Here is a 14,266-nt window from a genome sequence, read left to right as displayed (position 1 = left end):
AAAGCAGAGCAACGACTCACAGCCGGGGCTGATTTTACATCCCTGTTTCGGCCGAATGTCTCCTGCTACACACGTCTGCACATTTCACACAGTTACTGTAGCTGCACACACTGAGCCGAGTCCTAATAATGAGCTTTGTTACTAACAGCAGGTGGGATGGACGCACTTCTCTTCACTCTTGTTGCCTTGAACTGTGCAGTATTACAGTGATCAGTGATGATGATGATGATATCAGTGATGATGATTAGGGCAGGGCAATATGGTCAAAGATATTTGTCACGATATACATTTGAAAATGTGCAATAACGATATAACTGACGCGAGACAAAACTCCACAACTTTATTAGTGCAAAACCCATCAATGTATTTTCACTTAAACAAGCAGCTGTTACTTGTGCAAACTCCTCGCTGACAGTTTAACCAAAAGGCATTTCCAGTGGAAACTGGCCGACACATCCTCAGCATAACCATGTATAACATCCACAAAACTTAAAAAGAGGTTATACACACACACACACAACACTGTAATATTATGCTGAAGCACAGTACGTATCACTCCACGAGGCTCCGCCTACGATAGCCGTAACGCTCCGACAATCCATCAAGCGGTGCGGCTTCGTAGCTTAGCAAAGTCATACTGAAACATCTGACAGATGTTCGAGCGCCGTGCACATAAAATCGTTTCGAGGTCAGTAAACACAACCAGAGTTCAGACATAAGGCACACGGGATTATAAGGGGCTCTGTCGACTTTCAGAAAAATCAAAGGATTGATTTTAAGTGCGCCGTATTTTCCAAACAACACGGTAATAACGACGGCCCGCTAGCATGCTCTACCAAAAATAGTGCTTTGTTGTGTATCTGACGGACGAAAGCCAAACCAGTTCCACACCAGTGAAGCTGCAGCATTTTACAAACCAGTTCTGGTTCATGATTTCATTCAACGATCCGCTTTCGCTCTTCTCATTCTGCGTCGACACCATCTGCGTATGAAAACACGCATGCGCGTGTTACCCATATTTACGCCATATTTCATTTTCTTATCGTTGCCCAACATTATACCGGTATTACCGTGAACGGTATGATGTGGCCCAGCCCCAGTGATGATGGTGTCAGTGATATTATCAGTTTCACACTGAAACAAACAGCGCAGGAAAGAAGAGCCTTGATTCAGTGAAACAGCTCGGCCTCATTTTCTCTCACTTATTATTCAGCAGGTGAAAATAAACGTCTAAAATACTGCCTGTTAGATTCAGCTGCACACACACACACACACACACACACACACACACACACACACACACACACACACACACACACACACACACACACACACACACAGCGGAATACTTGTAAGCGGGATGAAAAGCTGTGAAACTGGGTCACAGACGTTGTAGTGGATTTCATATCTCTGCAGGGAATGCGAGGCATGAAGAAGACTCCCAGAAATAAAAACACACACATACACAGACACAGACACACACACACGGAGCCAGCTCCACCATCCCCGTGCGAGTGTGCCGGCTCAGCGGTTACACCACAGACCACAGGAGCTCTGCCCTCTGATTGCAGCATCTCTGCAGCTCACACTCACTTTCACACTCAGCGTATTCACACACACACACACACACACACACACACACACACGCAGAGTTATGAAGCGCTCTCGTCTCACCGTATGACGTCCTTGTGCCCGTTGCGAGCGGCGAGGTGCAGCGGGGTGGTGAAGGCCGAGTCCATCGGCTCCTTCCTCTCGCCCTCCAGCAGCGCCACCACCATGTTACTGCTCAGCAGCAGCTGGGCCACCTGAGGGGAGGAGTCAAAGAGAAGAAGTTTCCCAGAGTCAGAAGCTCCCACGGTGCATCGTGATTCCTGTTTCCACAGCAGAGCCAAAGCTCGGGAAGATTCAGCTCATTAACACAGATCACAAACAAACATTCCATAATTATAAGATCACCAGGTCCCTGTGACTTGGACGTTCTTTCCTCAGAGTTTCAGTGATTTCTATTCAAAATGATCCAGGACACGGTGACGTCAAACCAGGGATCACGTTCACGGCCGATCACACACGAACACGTCAGACTTTGTTTCATGGACGACAGAGCAAAACAATAACAGGTCGTGGATTACTCGTTTCCACTCGTCTGGTTGCAGAAACGTGTGGACAGCAGGGCGATGGACGACCTGTGCTATGTTGATAATTATGAAGGTTTGGGTTGATATCTCCCACACGTGCTCGTGTTTGTCATCCCAGCTGACGTCAGCTCCCTGTCCTCCCCGTTCTAGAAAACAGACTCCTCCTGAGCGCTTTTAAACTTCCCAAATTCCAAATCCTGAAGTTTTGGGCTTCAAGCAGGTTTATGAAGGTTGATCCTGGACGGACATCCTGTGAAACAGGAAGTGGAGAAAGCTGAGACTTAAGATGAGACTGGTAGACACGTAGCACCTCTTTACTCTTTTTGGTAATGACTGGACTGGCTACCATCACCATCATCATCGTCAGCCTGTGCGTGCGGACAGCTGACAGGTCACGTAATGAGTGCTAGCTTCGCCGTCGGTCCATCAGTTGTCAAATCTTCCACGTTCAGCATGTCTTCGTTCACTCGCTACACCCACAGCACGGCTCCACCTGCAGACGACCACGCAGGTGAGCGTGAGCTAACACATCAGTGACACAATCCAGATGTTTAGTGTGAGACACAGCTGGACGCTTTAGGCAGCAGTGCGCTCATGTGAACCCGATGACCCCGCCCCCAAACTGACATACAGGATTGCTGCGTTGAACGTGAAAATAAGCACTAACGAAAGTACTGTACCAACTGTATTCTCCCTCTGTTCTCTCAGAGGAGGATTCCTGCAGGTCAGTGATGAGGAGCTGATAAATGACCTCGGAGAGCAGTTATGAAACTCTTGAATGGCCACACGGCCACACTGCAGCTCAGGTGAGTACACCTGGGTGAAGAGAAGTTCAGCTGAACCAAGGAGACAACACGAGTAAAACAAAACTGTGGCAGCAGAAGCTGGTTTGGATCCCTCGTATCATCAGAGGAACATCATCAGGAGGGACGCCGACCCGCGGCGATGAGCGTCGCTCCGTGTGGCTGATCGCTGAGGAGAGGGAGCTGAGCACCAGCTGATCGGGCGGAGCTTAACGGAAACGCAGCACCTGCGGGCGACACGCCCCGACATCGTGAGCGGCAGCTGAGGCCAAAGCTCACCGACGCACGTCTGTGCTCCCGTGTTTGTGGGGACGCCGTCTGTAACCCACAGGGACAGACTCCACCCTCCAGCATCCCCGTGCCCAAAGACGAGCGTCATGAAATCCTGAAAACGTCGAGTGAGAGGATCTGCTGTACGACACGTCGGCTCTGGGCTGCTGTCACAGCTGTCTGTACCACATCTGTGCTCCTCTTCATGGTTCCTCTTCTTTGTGAACTCTCTTTCCTCTTCATCAAATCCCAGCATCAGCACCGGGGCTATCTGCTGCTGCAGACTGGGAATCCTGAGCCACTGGTTTATGGAGGCTTTGAAGCATTTTGGCCGCTGGGCTTTTGTGCAACGGCCAAATTGGAGCGCTACGCTTTCGGCTATGCTAGCTGATAAAAGCACGTAACTGATTACTGCTCAGTAACATCCAATCAGCCTCGTTGGATCGTCTGTTAGCACAAGACCGTTTCAAAAAGCTCCAACAGCACAAACACATGACTCAGAACAAAGATGGCTGACAGGAGGTCGTCTACAAATCCAGCCTGAAAACAGAACGATCCACCTGATGAGCGCGGCTGGAAAAGCAAAAGTGCCACGTATGTCTGCAGTTCATCTTGTCTTTAAGACCCGCTTCCTAAAAGCACTCTACTGTCTTACTGGCCCACTTCTGGAAGCCTACAGAAGGGCAGTACTGTGAACTCCGCCTCTTCCTGCCACCGTGGAGGCTCCTCACACAGACTGTGGGAAAAACTTTAGCTGTGTCCCAAACAGTGCTCGGTAAGTTACATTAAAAAAGTAATTAATTACTAATTACTTAGTCAACATTGTATTTAAAATACTTATCTAATTACTGTGTCAGAAAAGTAACTTAATTACTAAATAAGTAATTTAACTAAATACTTCTTAAAATCCCTCTAAACCTTGAGCGGGCAAACAATAGAAATTAAACTCTTTGAATAGTAAATACATTTTTAAAGACGGAGACTCTGCAGCACGCAGCGGCAGCATCTCTTCCACAGTGTCGCCTGCAGTCATTTTTTAAGCACCGTCTGTGCTGCTGAAGTAAAATCAGGTTTTGCTGCTCAGCAGGAGTTGCCGCGCTGTTATCCATGGATGATGAAGGATCGCTCAGAAGTGTTCGTCTATGCTCCGTGTCAGGCGCTTCAGTAGGTTACTCCTGCTATGAACAGCAGCCCATAGTTTTTACATATTACTGTAATGTTCTTGTCTGCTTGTTTCAGAAAAGTGAAGAGACGGGAACATGTCCACGTCATGAAACAGCCACTCGTCCGACAGCTTCAGCTGTAGAAAACGACCGTGCAGCAAACTGGTGTGACATGACGCGCAGCTGCGCTACAGCCATGTTAAAGAGCAGAGTTTACTTTCACATTTAGACGACAAATTATTGAAATTAAATAATGACATTCAGCGAGTTTAATTATTTTACAATGTAACGCAAGCACATTGTAAGTAACTGTGATTAAAATACCTAAAAATGAACAGTAATCAGTTACTCTACTTTTTCAGTGGAAAAGTAATTTAATTACAGTAACGCGTTACTTAGTAACACATTACACCCAACACTGGTCCCAAAACGTCGGCTGCATCCTTCAAAGGACGCATTTGAAGGCCGTCCCAATTCATCGACTCCTTTAAATGCGTCCTTCATTTCCCCAGATTTGAAGGATGGGTCGGGTGTGTCCTTCATGGCCCATCATATCCCAGAATTCATAGCGCGGCCCAGCCAATTCCAGTTTCCAACAATGGCGGCCGCTACTAAGTTTTAAAATTACTCTTATTAATCTTTCTGGGTCACAAAATAAACTTTTAACATATTTTCAGGTGAGAACGTAGCTGTGCAAACTTCAAATATCTGCTCGGTTTATCAAGACATCACATATTTGCAAAAGTGCTTCGACGTTTTCAGAGACGTCTGTGACCCACCAGCTCAAAGCTGACCGGGAGGTCGAGGGTCACTGGAGCCGGGGCGATAACAGCGGACTCCCAGCTTCATCGTTTTCAGACCCCCGCGGTCTGTCGCTACTCAGGTTAAACGTGATATATGAGTCACTCAGACAACCTAAAAATGTTCTTGTTGGGCTTTTTTCAGTGTTTGATTTGTTCCTCAGTAAATCGGTTTGGCTGAGATTAAAGTTATTAGATTAGATAAAATTAAACTTTATTAATCCATCGACTGGGTTCCTCCTTTTTTTTTTTCACACAGCTGAATAAACGTCAAACAGAAAACTGATAAACAGGAGTGTGAGACGGTCGAGAGTTTACTCTGGTGTCCTGATATATTTTAGACAGCAAGGAGCAGACGGCGAGTTTATTAAACTCCACCCAGACAGCGGTGACGCTGATCTGAAGGTTCGACCGTCCCGTTTCACAGCCGCTCACTTCGCGGCCCACGTAGACCACGAAGGCCACGTCCTCCGAAGGATGTGGGCTGCGTTTTTAGGACACAGCTTTTGTCTTTGGTCCTTTTTATTCTTTTGCTTTTTTGTTACCGATTAATTTGAATCCATCACATATTTATTTTTTTGACCGTTTTTCACTTCAGAGACGTTCAGTCCAAAACTAAGAACTTTCCCAGTATCTGTGTAAAGTGCACAGAGACCGACTGCAGAATAAAAGTCCTTTATATGACCGTCAAACACGCGCTCACCTTAACTCGTCCAAACTCACAGGCCAGATCCAGAGGAGTCTTCTTGGCTTTGTTCACCAGACACGGGTTAGACTGATGCTGCAGCAACATCTCAGACTGCAACACACACACACACACACACACACACACACACACACACACACACACACACACACACACAGTTACAGTCTTATTCAGCTTTGCCTGGTTCACAGTTGAATATAATCCTTCTTTATCTGGTCCTCTGTTCAGAGCCGCTCCTGCGTTCATCAGTCACATGATCTCCACCCACGAGCGCCGGCGTTAAACATAAACCTTACATGGACATTTGTCTGTTTGCTCCCTCTGAGCCTCTGATAATCAGGCAGTGTATGAAAATGGCTGATGCAGCACTTTCAGTACTTTTGTTCAGCTTGTTGACTTGAAGCTGAGAGTGTGCACGTCACTGTTGGGTGTAAGGGAGGCTAAGCTAAGCTAAGCTTCTGTAAACGCCGACACAGAGGCGCTGCGGCGTCTAGCAGCGCTGCATCCTCTGCTACTATCAGTCAGCGATGCTGAGACCTCCACGTGAGCCGTCATTGTTACCACAGCAGCCCTACAAACACGAGGCGCACATTGTCCAGCAGGAAGTAAACCTGGAGGACAGGAAGTCACGGATCAATCATTGCTAGAGGGCGCGATGTGAATCTGACTCCACATCAAACACTCAGCTCTTAGTCTTTCACATCCGTGCTGTCAGGAGGATCTGCTAACAGCTCTGTTCTGACCTGGAAACAAGACTCGAACGTCCAGATTAGCACGCCACCGTCGGGGTCACGGATGTAAACTCACCTACATTCATGCTAATCCTGGCCTCAAAACTGCGAGCGGTGTGTGTGACAGCGGGACGACTCAGCTGACCCGGGATTAACCCGCAAACCTGCTGCATTCATTTCATCAGCCAAACACCCTCCTCCTCCTCAGGCTCACATCTGGGCTGCTGCACCACCAAAACTCACTGCTCCATCTACCCCTCCCTCCTCCATCAGCACCACCTGAATCCCCACCAACCTGGGCTCCTCCCTCCTGTCGGACTTATTTATTACCCAGAGTGTTTAACAGAGTGACCTCGACCTGCCACTGTGAATAACACACACCTGAAGAGGAAACAGCTGAGTGTGTGTGTGTCTGCACGTGTGTGTGTGTGTGTGTGTCTGTACGTGTGTGTGTGTGTCTGCACGTGTGTGTGTGTCTGTGTGTGTCTGCACGTGTGTGTGTGTGTCTGTGTGTGTGTGTGTGTGTCTGCACGTGTGTGTGTGTGTCTGTGTGCGTGTGTGTGTGTGTCTGCACGTGTGTGTGTGTGTCTGCACGTGTGTGTGTGTGTCTGCACGTGTGTGTGTGTGTCTGCACGTGTGTGTCTGCACGTGTGTGTGTGTGTCTGTGTTCATTTTTTGCCATCATATAAACACACATCTATTCCAGGCTGAGTGATGTGACCACAGGTCATGTGACTAGCGGTGACGCGTGTCACCTTCAGACTGCGCTCGCACTCACCACTTCGTAGTGTCCGTACTGAGCAGCCAGGTGCAGCGGGATGTGGCCGTCGAGTGAGGCGCCGTTGACCGAGGCTCCGGAGCGCAGCAGCATCAGGACCGACTCGGCTTTTCCCTGCCAGGCTGCATAATGCAGCGGGCGCATTCCTGCACGACACCAACAACACAAAAACCGTCGGTGTGAGCCGAGTCGCTGTAAAACACGTGGAGGCGGAGCCGATCACAAGGCGGTGTAACCGAGCGCCTCACCGTTACTATCCTTGATGTCCACGGTGGCCTGAGCCTCGAGCAGCGCTGCCAGCAGCTCGCTCGTCCCTGTGAGAGCGGCGTGGTGTAGCGCTGAGAACCTGGCAGGGGTCAAAGGTCACACAGAGAAACAAAGAGCATTAAAGTCAAACAACCCTCGCCTTCTAGTTTTCACTCGTTTCATTTTTCCAACATTAACTGTGATGGAAAATATTCCCAAACTTTGAAATTAAGACAGGAAGTCGACACAGTGACACTCCCAGTGTCTCGCCCTTTGGGGTAACCACACACACACTCACGCTTTATTCATGAACTTCCTGTGCTGTGTCATGTTTGCGTGTGTGTGTGTGACACAAAGGCGTCACTTTAACAGCTCGACAGAGCGGCGTGTGTTTCAGACTGAAAGCAGCTTCAGATCCTGTTTGCAGCGTGAGGCTCAGCTGGATGCCATCAGCCTCACACACACACACGTACAGACACACACACACACACGCACGCACGCACACGCACGCACGCACGCGCACGCACGCACGCACACACGTACAGACACACACACACACGCACGCACGCACACGCACGCACGCACACACGCACGCACGCACGCACGCACGCACGCACGCGCGCGCGCACGCACACACGCACACGCACACACACGCACGCACGCACGCACGCACGCACGCACACACACACACACACACACACACGCACACACACACACACACACACACCACATCAGTGTGTGTGCCGCTGGCTTCATTCACACAGAATCAAAGCGCCTTTGAAAGCAGCGCTGCTCTTCTTCCTCACAACGAGATCCTGTGGTGACTTGAAATCCTGCATCCAGACTCCGTTCTGTGATCAGGGTGTGTCTGAGAGCCAAACAAAAGGCTGAACAAACGCTCCGCGGTGCCTGGACTCGCCGCCGCACGCATGGAGAGAAGGGCGGAGGCCGACTATTGTGAGTCAGACAGACCTGTGGGTGCAGGTAACGGCAACACCTGGGAGCACGTCCAGATGTGCCGGGCTCGTCTGACATGGTATTGTGTGTGCAGATGAACCAGCTTGAACGAGGTGGGCGTGTCACAGAGGTGGGCGTGTCCGTATGTTATCGTTCATGCAGAAACTGCTCCATGTTCGCTTCATGAATGAAACCTGTTGCAGGCACAAACGCCTACAATAAACGGAGCTCCGCCTTTCTGGAACGTCACGGCTCCGATCGGCTTCTTTCACATTCCAACTGCGACCAAACGAACACACGCCACGCCCTCGACCTGCGGGCGACTGCAGCGGCGACCCGGTGGGACCCGGCCGGCCCCCCGACCATCGCAGACAGACAGGGCTGATGAGAGCTGCTCGTCTGTGGGACTCCTGCATCATTCTGCTCACATCTGCGAGGTTCGGTCTGAATATCGATGACATGGATCCTACTTCCACAAACAGACTGAGCCTGACTGACCGCAGACGGTCTTGCTGCTGTTTTAACTCTAAAGATGAAAGCTCTCTTTGTGAGAACAGAGCAACTCGCCGCGTTCACATCTGTTTACAACAAACGCCTCTAAAAAGCACAGGCTGAATGTGAACACGAGGAACCTCTGTGACTGCTTTCTGACTTCGTGATGAAGTCACGAGCGGCGCACGTCGAAGCATCCTCCCCCACATGTGAGGCGCTCGGCAGAGGCCGACGCTCGGGGCCACGCGTCCTGTGTAACATTACAGGCGCTCTGCAGCGAGCCGAGAAAGACCCGAAGAAGAGAGGACGCTTTGAGTGCAGCGCTGCTCTCCTTTCTATCTGTTGCGTAATGCGAGCGATGGCATTCATGTGGGTAGGACACGGCGCCGAGGGCAACTCCAAGAGTAATGGATGGATCGCTGAGAGAGGCAGCAGAGAGCAGGAGGAGGAGGAGGAGTCAGGAGCGAGGGTCGAGCGTGTCGGTGTGCCGTGGACATCGCTCGCCTGAACGGGCTGAAGGCTGCTAACGAGCTGCAGACACGTTGTTATTAGCAGAGGATTAAAGGGCGAGCAGGGCGAGGAGGAGGTGGTCACTCCTTTCTTACCAGTGAACATGGAGCTGGGCGCCGCTTTGGGAAACAAATGTTTCACACGCTGGAATGGCTCCTCCTCACTTTACGTCCACAAACATCTGGAACGCCGCCTCCGTGGGCTTCACGTATCCAGACGCGTCGAAGTCCAGACTTTTAATTCGATTCAAACCAAATCTTTATTAAATCACGAAGAACGTTTTTTTAACCAAGTCGCCTCTTTATAGAGGCTCAAACGTACGCGGACGAACCAACATGACGCCAGACTCCAGCATCACATCTGTGAGGCGTAAACGTTCTCTGGACCTCCTCACAATAACATTAATGCAGATAAATGATAACTGAGGTGTTTCAGTAACACCAACCTCAAAGTTCAGATCAGTAACGTTCAATATTTAATGTTTTCAGCATTTTATGAAGCAGATTTGATGCTTTTGTTTTCGATTTTTCCCATAAAAATCTGAACAAAGTAAACAGTTTTTTATTGTGCTCCCTGTGGCAGAGCGAGGGCCTCCCTGACCTCCCCTCTCATCACCGAGCAGGAGGGCCACAGGCACAGAGAGGCCCCGACCTCCCTCTGCTGGTGTCATCCTACAGACTGGAACGCACTGCAGTGGTATTAAATACAACACACACACACACACGCACACACACACACACACACACACACGCACACACACGCACACACACACACACACACACACGCACACACGCACGCACGCACGCACGCACTCACTATTTCCCAGCGTCCGTCCTTAAGGAGCCCACTTGTCTCCTCTCTTTAACCTTTCCTGACCTCTGCTGTCAGCGCTGTATTAAGTCATCCGGGCTCTTTGTAAACACTCCTATCTTAATGGTCGCCGCTCTCCCCCCTGACCTTTGACCCCGCTTCCACCAGCCCTCCTCCCCCGGCCCTCTGTGGAGCCCACAAAAGGAGCCGGACACTTGAAGGTGGCGCGGTGGTCTGCAGAGGGTCTGTGAGCTTTTGTGTCGACTTAAAGCTGAAAGGAGTCAAACGTGTGTTGTATGAAGCTCGACGCCCAGCTGACACTTCCTGATTCATGGGTCCCACGGCAGACGTCACACCTGATACACCACAGAGACATCTGGTGTTGATATTTGACCTGCACATCGCCGTCTAATTAACTCCATTTCTACAATAAATTAGTCGAACAGCATAATTGAACGTTTTATTTGTTTTTCCTGCTCTATTATTATTTGACCTCCAGGATGCACAGAGAGGATATAAAGACGTGCTCGTCAGATTGAGGAGGGAGGAAACAACCTCGGGGACTCGACGAGGACAGATTAAAGTCTCCTCGTGTCCTTCCAGGCTGCTGTGTTGAAGCGGCCGATGAACGTCACAAACCCACGCGCTAAAGAACCAGAACAAAGAAGCTTTAACAAAGTTTGTGCTCCGTCCACTCAGCAGATTCAGAGTGGAAACTTTTTATAGGAGCTCGGGGAGCAGAGAGTAAAAAAAGCTCCCTCGCTGGGCGGAGCAGCCCAGAAAACGTCTTTTTATAGTGTTGACTTCATCACTCACCCATCTGAGTCCTGGTAGTTCACATTCAGCCTCTTAGTGGAGCCCAGCAGCTCTGAAACACAAGAACACACAGAAGATGAGCGCCCGATCGTGGTCATGTGATCGTGGTCATGTGATCGTCCAGCAGATCGTTCAGGTGAAGCTGGACGGGAGGACGGCTGGAACACGTGGTTAAAAAGTCAAACGTACACGAAGCTCATTGACTTAAAGACTGAAACCGAGAATAACGCTGAGCTAAAGGATCATGGGTAATGTAGGATTTAAACTGACAGCGTGTCTGTTTCTGACAAACAGACCAGCTGTTATAAACCAGCTGCAGGAGAACCACTGCTTCAAGCTAACCTTGTTCTGATTGGCTGCCCTTTGCAGACAGAAGGTTTAAACACACAGATGGGCGGAGCTTCTGTCTGTGATGTTACGAATCTGAAAACGAGAAGTTTTCAGATTCATGAACCAAACGGCCGTTTCACTTCCTCACAAACTCCTCCACCGCTGTCTTTACAGTTTTGAACGCAGTATAATGGCAGATGCATTCTGGGTAACATTGATGTGTTTGTGGCTGTGTGACAGGTTAATTTGACCTTTGACCTTCCTGTGCGTGTCTTACTGCTGTCCTGCTGACAGCCTGCAGGGTCCAAACTAACCACAGTGCGGTCCTGTATGAGCTCACGCGATCCATCGTTAGAACTTTTCTTTCCAGCGGTGGTCAGAGGCGTCTGGACCGCAGGTGGAAGCTCATGAGTCGGTGATAATGTCCACGTCTGACTGCTGCGGGATGACGAGGTGTCAGAGACTCTCTTCCACCGGAGGAAATCCAATCAGAGCCGATGGGAGGAGAAGCTTCCTGCAGCAGACGGGGACACCGGATGGTAAATCGTCCTCCCGAGCACGCTTCATTAGCCTCTGGCCCGGCCCTGACCTCCTCAGCAGGTTTGCTGCTCAGACACTGAGAGATGAAGCTCGGCGCCTCTTTGATCTGCTGCCAGAAAAGTCTCCTCGCCGCCGGGGGCGACACCACAGACTCGTTCCCGTCCTCGTCTCGCAGCCTCGTTTTCACTGCTGCTCGCTGGAATGCCGTCCTTCTTGAAGCGAGGGGGTTCCTCGACGGTCCGGGCTCTGTTTGGTATGATGGCGTCTAATCAGCGCGTCATCGTAACGCCACGGTCAGCAACAGGAAGTCGGAGCGTCTCTCTCCTGCTGAGTTATCAGCAGTCAGAGCTCTGCGCAGGTTCAGGAGCTCATAGAAACCAGTTTAACATCTTCTGACTTCTTATGTCAAAACCTGTAAACACAGCGATCAAAGGAGCTGCAGCGTTTACTGTCAGGGGTCAAAGGTCAGCCTGCAGGGACTTCACAGACACCACCTCCACCGTGAGTCTGCTGCCACCCCCCTCACCCTCTCACCAACAACAACAGCAGCGTTTGAAGTAATGAGGATCTCGAGGCAACACGGCAGGCTCGCCCTCCGGGACCACAGCGCTGCTTTGATAATGACCTGGATTTCAGAATGAACAGGAATAAATCAGCATGAGCGGAGATGCAGGAACGGGCTGAACGCAGGGAGGAAGTCGCCGCCGCTGCGTTTCACCACGTGAAGCGGGACCACTCTACTTCACCCTCTCTCTCAGAGAAAGACTGGACGTCATAATGTGATCGCTTCATTTTTACATAAATGAGTTTGTTTGACAGCAGCAGGCCCTGGAGTGCTGAGGATCAGTGGAGTGGTGATCAGTGGTCCTGATGGCTCGGGGAACCAGACCACAGCCCAGGCTGTGGACCAGCCTGCTGCTCCCGAGCTCTGCGCGCACCAACAGTCGGCTTCTAACGCGCGGTGATCAGGCGGGGACCAAAAATCCCTTCTGCAGGAAAATGACTGGAAATGATTCAACGATCAAGACGATTAAAAGTAAAAAGTAAATTTAGGCGGTTTAACCCCCTAAGACCTGAACTCTTCCACTGCAGCATTTTTAATTTCTCTTTGATATTTGGGCTGATTGCGACCTGATGAATGTAAAAACAAAGAAGTACCAGATTTTTTTTTAACCTTATTTTTGTTGTTAAGAAAACTCAGAGCCACATACGAGGATATTCGTTTAAAATTTTGATAGAACAGCAGCAGCATAATGTCCTCGTAGGTGGACATCAGGCCCTTGTAGAGCAAGATTGAGTATTTTGGTCTAAATAACCGAAAATGTGATGTCCACACATGTGGACGCAGGTCCTAGGAGGTTAAAGTGAAAGCACTGAGTCACAGCCACAGCTGTGGCCACCGGCGTGCAACTCTCAACCTTGACCCACCTCGCCAGGTTGGAGGCAACCTAACAACCTCCAAACAGTTGGGTCTGACTGACTCACTGCAGTCACTCTCAGACGGATGGGTAATCAAGTCAGCCTCTGCCCACGAGCAAGGCGTCTCTCCAGCAGAGACTGAGCGGCTGTGCTCGGGTTATACTGTTTAAAGCCTTTGTGTCTTTCTGCAGTAAAACTGCAGCGACTACGTCACTATTGAAGGAGGAGTCTGTTTCACGTCTATCAGCAAACTTCACATAGTTGCCAACTTGACTCCAATCGACTGCAGACTGATAGCAGTCCGACTTACTGCTGCTTCACTGACGTGTTGATGCAGCAACGTAACTCTGAAGACGAGCGGCTGCAGACCTGCTTCCCCTGGTTCTGATTGGCTCCAGTCAGCAGGGAAGCTTCCCGCCAGCATCTCTCCAGGACGCCAAACGATCTGTGCGCAGGATGTTTTACGAGAAGCTCCGGTGGGACACACAGCAGTGTGTTTAATCTCTGGGCTTGAAATAGGAGTGACATTGGTCTTTATTACTGAAACGATTATTTAATGATTGAAAGTTAAAATTAAATTAGAACATCGGTCACAGAAAAACCATTTAAACTCCTCTGTAAACACACACACACACACACACACACACACACACACACTCTCTGACAACGTGATCAGACGTTAACGAGGCAGGTTTGACATCCACACCGACCCCCGGCAGCTTCTTCATCATCTGCTGCACATTTGTCCAGAGTTATTTTT

General features: G+C 50.0%; 1 protein-coding gene across 5 annotated transcripts in view; it reads right to left on the bottom strand.

Annotated features, from left to right (window-relative positions):
- Nucleotides 1-14,266, bottom strand: part of caskin2b (CASK interacting protein 2b) — a 59,227-nt gene that overhangs the window by 21,495 nt on the left and 23,466 nt on the right. For all 5 annotated transcript variants that reach the window (XM_026163870.2, XM_026163869.2, XM_080300037.1 and 2 more), the window contains 5 exons: nucleotides 11,218-11,269; nucleotides 7,635-7,732; nucleotides 7,387-7,532; nucleotides 5,875-5,970; nucleotides 1,675-1,805 (listed from right to left, as the gene is read on the bottom strand). In XM_026163870.2, the coding sequence (XP_026019655.2) occupies nucleotides 1,675-1,805; nucleotides 5,875-5,970; nucleotides 7,387-7,532; nucleotides 7,635-7,732; nucleotides 11,218-11,269 (523 nt within the window). The remainder of the gene's footprint in view (nucleotides 1-1,674; nucleotides 1,806-5,874; nucleotides 5,971-7,386; nucleotides 7,533-7,634; nucleotides 7,733-11,217; nucleotides 11,270-14,266) is intronic.

This window comes from Astatotilapia calliptera, chromosome 4 (genome assembly GCF_964374335.1).
Source record: "Astatotilapia calliptera chromosome 4, fAstCal68.1, whole genome shotgun sequence".
Lineage (NCBI taxonomy): Eukaryota > Metazoa > Chordata > Actinopteri > Cichliformes > Cichlidae > Astatotilapia > Astatotilapia calliptera.
This window is presented reverse-complemented; position numbering and strand designations above follow the sequence as displayed.